The sequence below is a fragment of the Xyrauchen texanus genome, chromosome 12 (genome assembly GCF_025860055.1).
Source record: "Xyrauchen texanus isolate HMW12.3.18 chromosome 12, RBS_HiC_50CHRs, whole genome shotgun sequence".
In the NCBI taxonomy this organism is placed as follows: domain Eukaryota; kingdom Metazoa; phylum Chordata; class Actinopteri; order Cypriniformes; family Catostomidae; genus Xyrauchen; species Xyrauchen texanus.
The window spans coordinates 5,629,938-5,645,437 of NC_068287.1; the positions used below are offsets into that span (position 1 = coordinate 5,629,938).

A 15,500-nucleotide genomic window follows, 5' to 3' on the forward strand; every position below is an offset into this window, starting at 1 on the left:
ACAACTTCTTGAAAAGGAAAAAATATTGACGATGGTTAGCCTATGTGGGATAGAGGTGTGCCGTATAATTTTTTAGTAGTACAAAGTGTGCCGGGCCAGAAAAACGTTTGTGAGACACTATTTTAACCAGTCATAAACTTTGGTATCTTTTGCTGGTTTGATTTTTTCTGTTAGGTGTTTGGAGTGTTAAATGGATCCCGAGTTGGAGTTCTTGTTGACACGTCTGATTATAACTGCTCTGAAGAGAGGCTACCAGATCTACAGCAAGATCTCCTAGTAGGATCCCTCACGATAACTAATTGCATCAATTTCCTTGCTTTATTTGCTCATTTGTTTAAAAACACTGCTCATTTTGTGATTTTCCTTTCTTTGCTCCTGTTATACCATCAAAGACTCTCATTGAAGAGCAACTAAGCTTAAAGAATCAACTGCATCTACTATCCTACGGCACAGAAGTTACCAGTCTTTGGGAAGAGCCAGCATATACCTGCCCACTAAGGTAAATGGGTTTCTTTTGGGTATTCCTATTGCTGAGAGCAACAAGCTATTTTTAGATTGGTAATTTAAAGGTGAGCAATTATATTATTTTCGTGATTCACAAGGTCAGTGATGGACTGTGATCACGCAAGCTCCTCGTGTTGTAAAAATGCCTCTGCCGGGCCATTATCTTCATTAGGATGCTTAGTGTCTATTTTAATAGCCTGGTTGTTTTATTTTAGCTTTGTCATTTGGGGATGAGTGGGCATGTGAGAACAGTTTGTGCCTGTATTAGATGCTAATACAGGCACAAACTGCTAGTGGATGAAGTGAAAGATTTGTTGATTATGAATTATTTAATTCTCCCAAAAAAAATCAATAATGCAAAATAGTGTAGTCTAATTAAAATGTGATTATTTTACCAAATATTTATGTGCTTTGAATTTTGATGCTTATTAGAGTATTGTGTTATTATTTTAGCAAAATGCTAAGATTTACAGTGTAACTACAGGCTGTTCCTCAAATTTAAGAGGGATTTTTTTCCTTTAAATTGACATGGGTCGCATGCTTTTACATGTACTGGTAAAAATAGGATCTATCAAAGTGGTTTGTTTATTTCTGGATTTGAACCCTGGTCTTTGGTGTCGTAGGTAGCCTTCTCCTCCATTACTCTGTTGGTGGCTTGGAGGTTTTTTAATTTCAAAATCCTGCATATCTATGCATTAATTATTTCTAACCTTGAACAACATCATTTTTAACCTTAGGTTAGTTCCAATAATATATTTCCTAAGAATCCAGAAGCCATTTTGTATGTTCAAGAAACTTGTTTATCTCCAGATTCAAACCGTAGTCTACCATGTTACAGGCCTATTCTTAACCCCTACCCCTACCCCTAGTTGTTTTGACCACTTGATGATGATTTAAATGAATATATATGCAGAAGAAAATGTGAAATTTGTATTATTTACATTCTGAATTCATGATGCTAATGTGCTAACACGCTATACTTGGCCAAATTATGTGCCGATTACACTCTGTTATTGTAATTTATGATGACACTGATACTGCAGAAATTGGTGTTCAGAATACAGACAAATGAATGATAAGTGGGTCATACCTTATTTTGGGCAGATGTGTGAATGGCTTTCACTGCAGAAGGCACTTGAGTGAATGGGCCCTAGAGTATTTGAGTAGATTTGATTCCATTTGTAGACTAATAATAAAATTAAGGCATGACATGCACCAGCTAGCTAAAAACTGCACACCAGTGTGTCCTTGTTGACTGACTGAACAACATACAGAATTAGCTGTCAGCCTCAAGGTAGGTGGAGCTTCAGGTCACACCTACAGAGTATGTGCACCAATGGCAGTAAGAAGGTGTTTAGCAGTCGGTAAGAATTTGTCCTAAAAGTTCACCTCAGCAGGCAGTTACGAACCACCGAAATGAACGCAAAAACACCTTTTTGGCCAGATTTTGTTCTAAATGACGTCTCACCCATTCGTTCTTTCATTTCATATGAAGTACTGTATATCTGGGCCTTTAAGGTGCAGGTAGGTGATATGTAAACGCAGTGTTGTGAAGTAACAGATTACATCAAGTTGCTTTTTGATTTTATGTTTGCATTACAACATGCAATAATTAATCCAAAATAAATTGGATGAGATTACCTAAAAGTGTAGTACATAAAACTGAATTACTGATTACAATTTAAATGTTGTAATTTCAGTACCAGATTACATTTCAGAAGTAATCTACCCAGGACTGTGTAGGCAGTAGACAGGAAGACAACTCATTTAAACAGAGCTAACACGTTTGAGACAAGGTTGTGAAATCTTTGTTTGTGTTACGTGTATATATGTAAATATGCATCATTTCTAAAAGCATGTATTCTGTCTCAGGCTCACAGAGAGTCAGGCGTGGGTTATGAAGCTGCAGGCGAGTGGAGGCTGTGACCTCCTGCAGGCAGTGCAGAGGGTGATGACCCACACACAGTTGGACACACTACTCATCATCTTGGGCTCCTGGTGAGAGATAAATCACTGTTTCTTAACTTAACTTGAGCCAGCAGCCAACTAATTTCCATGATATATTTCTGCAATCATCCATCAATTTACCTTAAATAGCTTGAATAATATAATTGGTAATGTCTGAAGAGAGGGTTTAAAAATGGCAGCTAGGAACTATTTCCTCACCCAGCATAATATATTGAAAATGTAGGGCTCTGGAATAAAACAATTCCTTTGACTGATAACGTGAAAAACCACAACTCTGAGATTGTTAGGTAATGCTATTCCCTTTTGCAGACAACATGATCACATAGGCAATCGTTATGTTGCTTCCAAAAGTTTCGAAAAAACAAGAATTACTGACAAAAGCCATCCCCGATTGGGCATTTTTACATAATTTCAACTGTGCTCAAATTTTCCCTCTATCACTACATGGGCTCTGTTCCTGTAGGAACCAGGAAGTAATCGCGTTCACATAAAAAATGGTGAGCGCATTTTGGAGGTTGCATTTTCACTTTAAGATAAAATTTTGACTCCACTTATAAGTTTAGGGTTGGGGTTTGGGTTAAAGTGGTTTCCAACCCTGTTCCTAGAGGTCCCCCATCACTGCACATTTTGGATATCTCCCTAATCAAACTCTCCTGATTCAACTCATCAGCTCATTAGTGGAGACTCAAAGACCTGAATCGGATGTGTCGGAAAAGGGAGATATACAAAATGTGCAGTGTTGGGGTGCCTCCAGGAACATACTGGAGTTGGGAACCACTGGGATAGGAGGTAGGGCTAATACAAAATGCATTCCTATTGACGGTATTAAATAATTTACAATTAACTCACTTTTGGCACCACCCTGTGGACATTGCACTCGGAACCGAGCTCATTCATGCCCATACATTCAGAAACACTTCTAGGGCAGTTATTTGAATTTTGGTAAACATTCAAATAACACTCACTCTGTGCTGTTGTGTTGTGTTTGTTGGTCACTCTCTCCACTCCCTGATCCTCTGGCATGCCTTTCAGGTCTCCCTCCACCATCACTATAATGAGAGACAGGTGTTTAAGATAATTACAACCCAGGTGACGAGCCTTACTGCTCTCCCCCTTCCGCAGACCGACACATGACCATGCCCCCATGCCACAGTAGTTTTGTGGTTTGACAGCTTGAATGAAGACTATTCACGAGTACATACAGAGAAATTTCTCAATAAATGTCGGCATTTGTATTTGTTCAGTTTGCTCAGTTACACCAGTTTCATACACTAACCTGCAAACTCATCAATGTCACTTTGTTCATTCTTGAAGTACAAAAACCTTTGTAACTTGAAACTGCCATCTTCTGTGCCTCATCAGCTCGTCCTCTGTGTGTGATCCCGGTGCTTTTCCTACACACGACCCGGCTTGTGATATCACCCTCTTGTGGTCTCCCAATGCTATTACTCCACACTGTTAATCAGAGGTCCAATTGAGTGAATTGGAAAACATCTAAATTAGGATTCTAATTTAATTAGGTTTAATTCAGCAAATTTTCATATATCGATGCCTCAATCACATATTGATAAAATAACGTTCCGATCAATAATCAATATTTTATGACATCTCTACTGGTCGGCAAGCTGCTCTCCCAGCCTGACCAGGTAAAAAGTGCCCAAAACCCCTCTTAAACCAGCCAACTGACCAGCCTGTCCAGGCTGCGATACCATCCTAGACCAACTAACTGATTTAAGCTTTAGCTGTTTTTGTTATTTTTCAGTAGGGAAACTACTTATATATTTAAATGTATCGGAATGTTTCACATTATACTTTAAATAAATGGTATTTTATACTGAAAATCAGTGACTAATAATAACATTTATATTTTACTGCTGCATCTGATTCGATTCGGTTATTCACAGTGGTTAATGGTAGTAGTTCATTCCCTTATAAAATAATTTAATCAAACAGTCGAAATCCAGCATCAACTGTCCAACATGTTTGTGATGCTGACAAAGGCTGTTGCTGACTTGGAGGATCTCGCTTTAATACGGCAATGGAAACAAAATTCAAGAGTGACAGATGTTGAGAAATGGATCAATTGTCTGGAGTCATCAGAAAGGGAATTATCCGCTAATCAGCTCGCAACCAAAATAGACCAGGAAAACATTTTTGAAAATCTCGAAAATAGGAGTCATAGAAATAACGCATGAATTGTTGGAATTCCTGAGCATGAAGAAGGGAGAGATATGGTGGAATTCCTAGACGAGTTCTTCCCGAGTCTGGTCGACATAACAGTCCTTAAGCTGGAAATCGAGCAAGCTCATAGAGTCCCGGCACTGGGGTTCCTGGCCAGATTGAGAGTGGATGCTGGGGATGGCCTCAAAATACCTACATGCCCACAAAAAGGATGTCTTTTATAAAGTTGACGGACTGAGTAAGTCATGGTGTATTTTTTTATGCAGCCTCCAAGTGAATTTGTCTCTTGACCATCTGAGGAACCAAGACACCTGTTTTGTTTCTTTTTGTGCTGGTTCCACCCAGCGGCTGGGTTTTGTGGAAAAACACTGCTTCGGGACAGTTGTGGATTAATCTGTTTGTTCCTTGTGCTTATGCCTCCTGTTGGCTGGAGTTTGTTTTGTGGAATAACACTGCTTTAGGACAGTTGTGGATGAATCTGTTTGTTCCTTGTGCATATGCCTCCTGTTGGCTGGAGTTTGTTTTGTGGAGTATTTTCGTGTGACATTGGAATGATTACGTCATCTGCTGTACTCATAAACAGCTAGCTCACGAAACAATTGTTTGTCTGTCCGAGGAAAATGAACGGCTTTATATCAGTTGAAATTTGTTTTGTGGAGTATCACACCTTTGAGTCAGTCCTGTGAATGAATCTACTAGTTCTTTGTGTTTATTCTACCTATTGGCTGGGGTTTGTTTTACAAAGTATTTTCTGTTATGTAATTTTGCCTTACAAAATTTGTGCAGATGACTTGAGCAATCCGATGGCAAAGTTGTCGCGGGGGCTCTCGTAGGCGTACATGGACCTTTTGAGTTCAGAGGGATTGATGTCGGTTGGCGCTGTCATGCCCACGCATGGTTATGCACACATTTTTCTTTTTTCTGTTTGTTTAGTTGGGGGTTTGATTGTTGCACTAATGTTGGAATGTGGTCTGTATAATCTTATTTTTGACACACAATTAATCTATTATATAAAAATGTTAATATGAGTAGGTTATCTTTCTCCAAGTGGAATGTGAATGGGTTGGGGTACACCATAAAAAGAAGGAAGGTTATTTATTTTCTTAAGCGTAAGAAAAGTGATATAGTGTTTCTTCAAGAAACACATCTTTCCCAGCAGGAAGCTGAAAAATTTGGGAAGATATGGGGTGGACATGTTTTCTTAAGTGCTGGCTCAAGTAAGAGCAGGGGAGTAATTACACTGATAAGTAAACATCTACAATTCAAATGTCTCAAACAGATTATAGATAAATTAGGGCGAATCATTATTTTGTTTAGCAGAAATTCAGGGGCAAAAGTTGGTTTTGGCTAATATTTACACAGCTAACGTTGATGATCAGGGCTTTTTTATTGATCTCGAAGGGATGTTGCAAGCCGCTGGCACCTCTTATGATATAATATTGGGAGGAGACTTTAATCTTTGATGGACTCAGTCTTTAATCAAAGTGAAGCAAAAGTGTGTAAGCCCCCAGAGCAACATTGAGGCTTCACAGGATGTGTAATAATCTTGGTATTGCAGATAATTGGCGAATTTTGAACCTATCTGGTAGGGACTATACATTTTTTCATCAGTCCATGTAAGAGCAGCGTAGTTCTAGCGGGTAATTCCCAGCCAATCACATGTAAGCCATTGCTTTATAAGTCTGCTCACAATCTATCACATTGCTGTTTTAGTGTGCTAACGTGGCAAATAGACACGTTTCAACCTCTTCAGGCCACAGGAGAACCAGTGCACAGAACATCTCTGGAAGCCCGCCTTCCCTTTCCAATGACGTCATCACTTCATCTCAACTTCTGCCCATATCAAACCCATGGGGAGTAAACAACCAGCAAACCCAGATCTTCATCTATATCTCATTCATCTCTCTCAATGAGCCACCACATCCTCAAGCGGATTGCACGACCCGGCACGGAAGGAGCTTGCTCCACGCCAAGTCTGTCAAAATCATCGGCTCAGGCAGCAGCTTGTTTCCATCAGAAATAAGCTAAGTTATTATAATATTCATCAGATTTAGTCATGGGTCTAGGCCTTCCATTGCCATGCTGCCTGTTCATCATAAAGTTGCAATGCTGTCTGTTCATCATAACGCATTAGCATCAATATCAAAAGCCAGTATTTCATGTCAACAGCGCATTCACTCATAGTAATGGCAGGCAATCGCGCGATCTCGTGAGGGCAAATCGGTCAAGTTTCATTCACATGTCATTCACCATCAGTTTCAGAATTAATATATGTTGTTATTTTTTTAAGTTAGAGAAGCTGAAGTTTATAGTAATAGAAATATTTTGTGCTGAACATGGTTTATATATATATATATATATATATATATATATATATATATATATATATATATATATATATATATATATAAACAAAACAAAAAACAATAATAAAACCCAGAAATACAATGTTCTCAAAGCCACAAGTCTAAAGAATTTGAAATGTCAAATGTCAACACAAACTCTGACTGCACTGCTTTGCTATTATGAATGAAACTACGCCGCGTTTTTAAAAAAATAGACTTTGGAGACAGGCTCATTTTGTTTATAAGACTCTAATATATAAGATAATATACATTTTTACAACATAAATGCTGCTCAGATTGCATAGTTTGTTGAAGAACGATAACGAAGGGTAAATCTTCCAGACGAGATCTCATGTGAACAACGGAGAACATATCAATATTTCTCCGTTTTATAATTTTTATGGGCAAAAAGTGCTATTGGATGTTATACAATGAACCCTTGTCATGAACAATTGACCCAAGTGTGGCGAATTGTATTCATCTGGCAATCGCAATTTCATAATAAATGTATGAAGTCCCGTTTTGATATTGCATGTTTTCATTTGTACTCCTGGCACAAATAAACAAATTGCTGTCCCTGGAGGATTGCTATTGTGAAACAGAGATCGGATATCAATGTGGAACCCTTAGACCTTTGAAAAGATGTATAATTTGTTAACATTAATTAGATATATAGACGATAAATTATATATTAAATGTAAGCAGAGTGACGTCACTCCCGTGTGCGAACAAATGTGTATCAACCGGTTAATATAGCCTTCACCAAAGCCTTGTGAAAGGGTCCTTGGTGAAATAAATAACTTATTTTGTTCGGTACAACATTTCAAGTGATGTTCCCGGGTGCCTCCAAGGGCGCATTAATGCCGATCCATAAAATGCAGCGTTTTCTTACTCTATACGTACTTCCACGTTCTCATCGCAAGCACGGCTGTTGTGGCGCGCCTCTGACACCTAGCGGTAGGCTCCGCACTGCATCCCCTTATTCGTCAGATTATTTAATTGTCAACGTAAGGCATATCGCATAATGATCAGGTCATACAGCGAGTAATTCCTATCTCATGGCATATTTACATTTTATTATCATTCAGGCCTCATTAAAGTGCAGAAATTCGTATGGCATGTCTTCATAAATCATTCACTCATAGTTGTTCAGACAACGTTTCAATCTATGGGGATCTTCAAGCACTTGGGGCTTTATCCATGTTCCAAATTTCAAAGCTCAAAGTCTAACAGTCATGTCAGCCCAACTACATTACTTTTAAGTATCAAAGCATTTCAATATGAGCCATTCCCTTTTAATGCGCATGGTCAGGGACGTTTCATTTTAGTAGCAGGTAAGTAGGTCTGTCAATCACTGGATAAAACCTGTGCCGAGTCAAGCTCATTAATATAATCTGTTACCATTAAAGGAGACCTATTATGCCAATTTGTTCAAGATTTAATAAGTCCCAGGTGTCTCCAGAATGCGTCTGTGAAGTTTCAGCTCAGAATACCCCACGGATCATTTACTATACCATGTTATAAATGTCTCTTTAGGGTGGAATCTAAAACATGCTGATTTTGTGCATGTCTCTTTAAATGCAAATGAGCTGCCGCTCCCCGCCCCTTTCCGGAAGAGGGCTGTGCCTTTACAGCTCCCACTTCAAACACTACAGCAACATGAGAGTTCAGCCATATATTTATGAATATATATGTATATCCGGTCACCGTGAATGCAGTCAGAGACAATGGTAACTTTAGCGCATTAGCTGTGGAATCAGCTATCAAGCACATTTGGAAAGGAGATTTGCAAATATTCACAAAATATTCCGCTCTCTTCCAAATTAATCCCACTGTTAGATAATTTTGTCATTTAATGTATTTAATAAATTTTTCTTGATCTGCAATCCCAGTCTCGATGCGGCTCAGCTGAGGGAAGAAAGAAATGACACCGAGACCCAAGCTATCAAATCCTTCCACGTTTATTCGTACAGCACTTCATTATACGGTCCAGCAAAACAACATTCCACTATACCCTCCAATGAAATTGTTATTTACCCTATATGGGGTAACATATATGTTTGAGTACAGAAATAGGAAATACATACCAAGAACAGCTGAAGCTGCGTTTTGTGATGACACAGCAAGCTACATCAACAAGAGAAGTTTAAAAGAGGCCTTTATTATTCCACACCCATCGTCACGGCCAGCGTCATATGGGTTCCCTTCAGACACGCAAACGCATCGTAGTTATGCGACAATTCCGCAGTCATCACTATAATCAATAAAGGCTGGTCCTCCTCGAACCATCATGTCCCTTATGAGACATCTGACATGGCAGAGCATTTCCTGCAACTTCATTATCCCAGTCAGACACATTCCTGGGTTTTTAAATGTAATCTTTGATTCCCTCCCTCGTTTAGCAGGAGTACCACAGACCAGCTTCTACTGGCACACTTCGAGGTATACTGGAATCCACAATGAAGATGCTCGGCTGCTGGTCTCCTCAATCGTACCTGAAATAGTCAACCTAACCCAAATCATCAAACAAGCTCAACTCTCCATCAGCCATAAGTTCTCATGCATATCTGGTGGTGGTTGGTGGCTCTCTCCCAGCACATCCGATTCAATTCAAGCACGCCCACCATTCGCAAGGATGGCACATAACTATGTCTACCCCCTTGCCAGGGCACCATAATCTCAAGCATGGTTCCTTTGCATAGGTATTGCACAAGCCAGCGGCCCTTGCCGGAAATCTTGCACAATAACGGGATATCTTTCAACTAGGTATTGCACGACAACATCGCCATTATCGTTTTGGCATTATTGTATGCTGTTCACCTTGGAAAAGATGACCATTAAACAGCGGCCGCCCTCGCTCGAGGGCTTGAGCCTCATGGAATATCTTTCTACAAAGGGTATTGCACGCAACGTCGCCATTATCGTATGGCTCCATGCGCGTTGTTCACCTTTCGGCAAAGATAACCATCAAACAACTTTTCCCTCGTCGGAGGCTTTTCATATCAAATGTTGTTTTCTTTCAACGTAGGGATTTCACGCAACGTTGCCATAATCGTATGGCTTTACGCATGTTTTTTACCTTTCGGCAAAGATACCTCAAACAACTTTTCCCTCGTCGGAGGGTTTTCATAATCAAATGTTGTTTATCTTTCAACAAAGACACTGCACAGCAATGCCGACCTAACGTAGGGCTGCCTACCACGTTGTTCGTCTTTGACAAAGATTCTACACAACCAGGGGCCCTCAATGCACAAGGACAAAATCAAACTCGAGGAGAAAAAGAGAAAATGCACAAGGACAAAATCAAACTCAAGGAGAAGGAAAAAATAAATAAAGAAAAAATTCGGCTTTCCCAATTGCATGGCTTTTTATATTGCAAAGAATGAACAGAAGACCTGGCTCGTACCGATCGGATCATCTCTTATGGTGTAGTATTCTACATTCTGTCTCTTTTGGAGGTAGGCTCCTCGCCCCTGCCTCCTATCTCTGGAAGGATATGACGGTTCCGAGTACTACAACTTCAGACCTCCAGACAGGACTTACGCCAAATAGAGACATTACTTTTCTGTTTTATATTCATCAAATAAATGTCATCTTCAATTTCACTCAAGTCTTGCGAGTCTTCCTGATAGAAATGTAAGCGCAGTGTAGTTCTAGCGGAAAGACTAGCATCGCACTATTAGTTGGGTAATTCCCAGCCAATCACATGTAAGCCATTGCTTTATAAGTCTGCTCAAAATCTATCACATTACTGTTTCAGTGTGCTAACACGGCAACCTCCACCACCCCACCACCACCAGTTGAGTCCCGTCCTGCACAGGGGTAGGCTCCTTGCCCCTGCCTCCTATCTCCGGCAGGATATGACGGTTCCGAGTATTACAACTTCGGACCACCAGACGGGGCTTACGCCAAAGAGAGACATTACTTTTCTGTTTTATTTTCATCAACTAAATGTCATCTTCAATTTCACTCAAGTCTGCGAGTCTTCCTGATAGAAATAAGATTTATTATAAAATATATATTTTTTTATCTAAGTCCCTCATTTCGTATGTTGTTGATTGCTCAGTTGGAAACATCAGATCACGCCCTGGTGAGTTTAGAAGTGTTGCCACATACGGAGAAAAATAAATAATATTGTTGATACTTAAATGTATCCCTTTTGCAAAATCCTGATTTCCAACAAATGTTAAAGACTGAAATCAATGTTTATATGGAGAAATCTGGTCTTCAGTATCTTCTGTTGGCGTGGCTTGGGAGGCACTTAAGGTGGTTCTTAGGGGTCAGATCATATATTATGCCTCATTCATCAAAAAATCCAAAGCACTAGAGCTCGTGGAGTTGAATGGGAATATTAAAAGTGCAGTGTCGTCTGATGGTGTCAGATAATTGACCCGACTGAAATACAGATATAATACTATTTTGCCACAGAAAGTGGAGATTTGATTATTCAGAGCAAGACGGGTGACAAAGCAGGGAAGCTTTTGGCTAGATATATAAAGCAGAGAGAATCTTTTTCTACCATTACCTCTGCCATTGATATTAATAATGCCTTTAAAGAGTTCTATCTTGATCTTTATAGTTTCGTGTCTTCGTGTACTGATGAAGACATTAGACATTTTGTGGAACCATTAGAACTCCCTAAATTGATGACTGAGCAAAATAATCCTCTTGATTCTGAGTTAACCTTGGAGGAACTTGACGAAAGGCTACCAGATGGTTTTACCACTAAATAATTTAGATCTTATGCTACAGAACTGGCTCCACTTTTGTTTATACATAATCTTTAAAGAATGGAAAGCTTCCCCCAACCGTGACACAAGCCAGGATCAATCTGTTTCTTAAAAAGGACAAAGATCCAAGCAAGAGTAAAAGTTACCATCTAATTTCCTTGATCAAGCTGGATGTAAATATTTTGCCAAAAATTTCGGCTAACCGATTAACTAAAGTTATGACATCTCTTATACATATAGATCAGGTGGGGATTATTCGGGGCCGTAGCTTCTGATAACATTGGGCATTTCATCAATATCATGTGGTCATTGGCAAATTATCAGTCTCCGATCGCTACCATCTCACGTGATGCCGAAAAGGCATTTTAGATGGAGAATGGGGTAATCTTTTTAAGATTTTGGAAATGTATAAGTTCAAGAGTTAATTTATTGGTTGGATTAAGTTACTTTATAGACACCCTTTAGCAGCTGTACAAACAAATGGATTAATTTCAGATTATTTTACTCTGGGTAGGGGCACTCAGCAGGGTTGCCCTCGTTCCCCATTATTGTTCTGTCTTGCCGTGGAACCATTAGCAGCCGCGATAAGAAAGGAGGATGATTTTCCAGGGGTCACGACGGGAGGCGTGGCCGAGGCGCATAAGCTTCTGCTTAAGCAGATTATATTGTATTATTTGTCTCTGACCCTACTAGATCTATGCCTTGCCTCCACAGAATTATTCATTCCTTTTCCAAGTTCTCAGGATACATAGTCAGTTGGTCTATATCCGACGCTCTGAGAGCATACTGTCCAGTTTCCAGCCGGGTGCCTTCCAGTGGCCCAAAAAGGGCATTAAGTATTTGGGTATTTTATTCAAGCAATTTGATAGCATAGTGAAGTCCTTCATTTGGAATGGTAAGCGTCCCAGATTGCATTTCAATAAATTACATAGGCAGATTGACAAAGGTGGGTTAGGCCTATCCAAGATTTTGTTTTATTACTCTCTCTGACATTTGGATCATTGGTCATTTCCACCTGAGAGAGCCCCTCCCTGGTTTTGTATTGAATAGGATGCTCTTACCCCTATTTCGCCATTGCAAAGAATCTCTATCAAACTAATCAGAGAAGTTAAGTTACACTCTGTTATTTCGCATTTATACTCGGTATGGACAAAGTGTCCAGAGTGTTTAAATCAGACATTTATTTAAATGCTGCCTTGAGCATATGGCAGAACCCAAGACTGAGTATTGGTAAGTCCCCTTTCTGCTGGTCAGAGTGGATTGTGAGGGGGGTTACTACACCTGGTGACCTATATGAAAATGGAGTGTTGAGATCGTTTGAAAATTTGGCTCAACATTTTAGGATTCCCAGATATCAGTTTTATAGGTATTTTCAACTGCGCCACCTGCTTTGTACTGTTTTTGGGAGTCACACACACCCCCCTAAAGCGGCAGATACTCTGGGATTGGTGATTACTGATTTTGGAAAAGGTCTGGAGGCTGGAGGCCAAAGCTTTAACTTCTCTCGAGAGTATGGGAGAAAGATTTCAATTTGGTATTGGAGGAGGGAGTGTGGTCTAGGATTCTTAAAAACATCAAGTCTGCATATAGAGATGCAAGGGTGCGTCTTATACAATTAAAAATGTTGCATAGATTTTATTGGACCCCCTCTAGATTGTATAGGCTTGGTCTTAAATACACACCCACCTGCTGGCAATGCCAATCGGAGGATGGAGGCACAGCCCATGTTTTTTGGTGGTGTGTTGAGATCCAGATATTCTGGTTGAAGATTCAGAATTTTGTGTGCGTGTGGTAGGCACTCAGGTTTTGTTTTGCCCCAGTCTTTGTGTTCTGGGCGATGGGGCGGTCATCGATGTGGGGATAGTCATATAGAAAATTGAGTTTTGACCTGTGTGATGATCGTCAGGCAGGTTATTTTGAGGGGTTTAGAGTGGTGCACGGAGATGGGGAGGGTGGCGGCTTATGAGGACTTTTCCCCCAAATATGTTATGCAATGTTGTAATTCATCTGGAAGCTGGTTGGTTTGGTTCATGGCTTACAATTCTTTATTAAATATGAAGGAATCTACCACACTACCACAAAACTGGGTGTTCACTGTTGCAACTGTATTGGAGGTATTGATACCAAATTATGTTTGAATCCTTTTTTAATGGTCATTTGTTTTATTTTCAGCCCTGATCAGACAGTAGACGTTATATGTGATTATTTAGCTCAGAGAAGAATGCCATCTGTTCATGCGGTCTCCTACAACTGCAGCAGTCCAGTCGCCATTGTGAGTATAGACTCTTCTTCATTTAATATGCAGAGGGACATTATTCGTCACTGTCATTGATTGACATTTCCTGCCATAGGAGACTGTGAAGCGAATGGCAGCAGTTACCAGCGGGAAACATCACTTGTTTTCTGCTGCTCTGGTAATCTGTGAAAAATCATACTTCTGGTCAATTAAATTCAAAATAAATGTTACTATTCACAATTTTCACAAATATCTCTGAAATGGACATTCAATTTATATTACAATACTGTGGCCCCCAAACATATATGTACGAACTATAAAATAGTAGATATACTGTTGAGAATGAAACAAAAACAATTCGAACACATTGTGGTCAGATGTTAGTGGAAGATGTTCATGGTTAATGTGATGAATTACATTCAGTTCGACTGCATACATCCACTTAAAATCACCTTGACAACAGTTGGTTAATAGTCATTGCAAACGTGGCTCAGAAAAGATCTAACATGATGCAATTTGGCTTGATTTCTTAATCTAATCCAATAAAGTGGGATTTATTCATGTGTTCAAACACTTTTGGGGGCCACTGTATCTCATAAATTGTGTAAGAATATCAATGGAAGTGTGTTTGTGTGTGTAACAGGGTGTAGTAGACAATAGTACAGATGTGGAGCTGCTCTGGGTGGAGATTAAAGCAGCGCGGGATGTTCTTGCCCAAATTCAGAGCATGCGTCAGGGTCAACTCGGAGACAGAGCTGTCACTGAGGTGATACTACATTACTGAGTCTCACTAAAATACATTGTTTAATCTTTATAAAAAAAAAGTACAGGGGCAGTACAATGGTAGTTTTGTTAGTCACATTTCTGACTTTGTTAAAGTCCATTCATGCCATGTCATAGCTTTGTGGTTGAATGTTCATGGACTGAACCGCCCTTCACTTTTACCTTTCCAGATCTCTGCAGGTTTGGACAGTGTCACTGTTTCTGACCCCACTGCTGTAACATGTGTTCTCGGTGCACCATTGTACATCCAGTCCACAGGCCCAGCAGCCACCAGCTCCAGTGAATGGCTGAAGAGCCACGGCCTGAAGGGTAACATGCCTTTCTGACCTGCATTGTCTTATTCAAACTCTGAAGAGAGAATGTCTATGGGGTCACTTTTTAATTAAAAATCATCATGAAACAGTACTCGCATCCCATTTTACTTTTTAGTAATGTGACTTATTTAAGCTTAAGCTGCTAAATGAAAAAATGTTGGGCGACTGTGGATTTTGTTCTACCAGGAATTGACTTGAAGGTGAAAAATGGGAATTTTTTACCAGAAAGGCGTCAGACCTGAACTGATTTAGTTGATTCTGGAGAATCACTCACCTCCTGAAACACTGCCGGCACCTATTTTGACAAGGCTTTTTGACAAAGTTCACTCTCGAGAACATCTCCATGTTTGCCAGTGCTAACGTTTATGCAAATCTAAAGTAAATGGAATATTCCGGGTTCAATACAAAATAAGATCAAACAACAGCATTTGTGGCATAT

At 39.7% G+C, this 15,500-nt stretch overlaps 1 protein-coding gene across 1 annotated transcript in view; it reads left to right on the top strand.

The window, feature by feature from the left end:
• The window catches only part of vwa3a (von Willebrand factor A domain containing 3A), a 43,937-nt gene that overhangs the window by 9,661 nt on the left and 18,776 nt on the right, over window positions 1–15,500 (top strand). Inside the window, 7 exon segments of the mRNA XM_052139906.1 lie at window positions 175–276; window positions 393–499; window positions 2,377–2,502; window positions 13,901–14,000; window positions 14,080–14,142; window positions 14,608–14,730; window positions 14,918–15,056. Coding sequence (XP_051995866.1) covers window positions 175–276; window positions 393–499; window positions 2,377–2,502; window positions 13,901–14,000; window positions 14,080–14,142; window positions 14,608–14,730; window positions 14,918–15,056 — 760 coding nt within the window.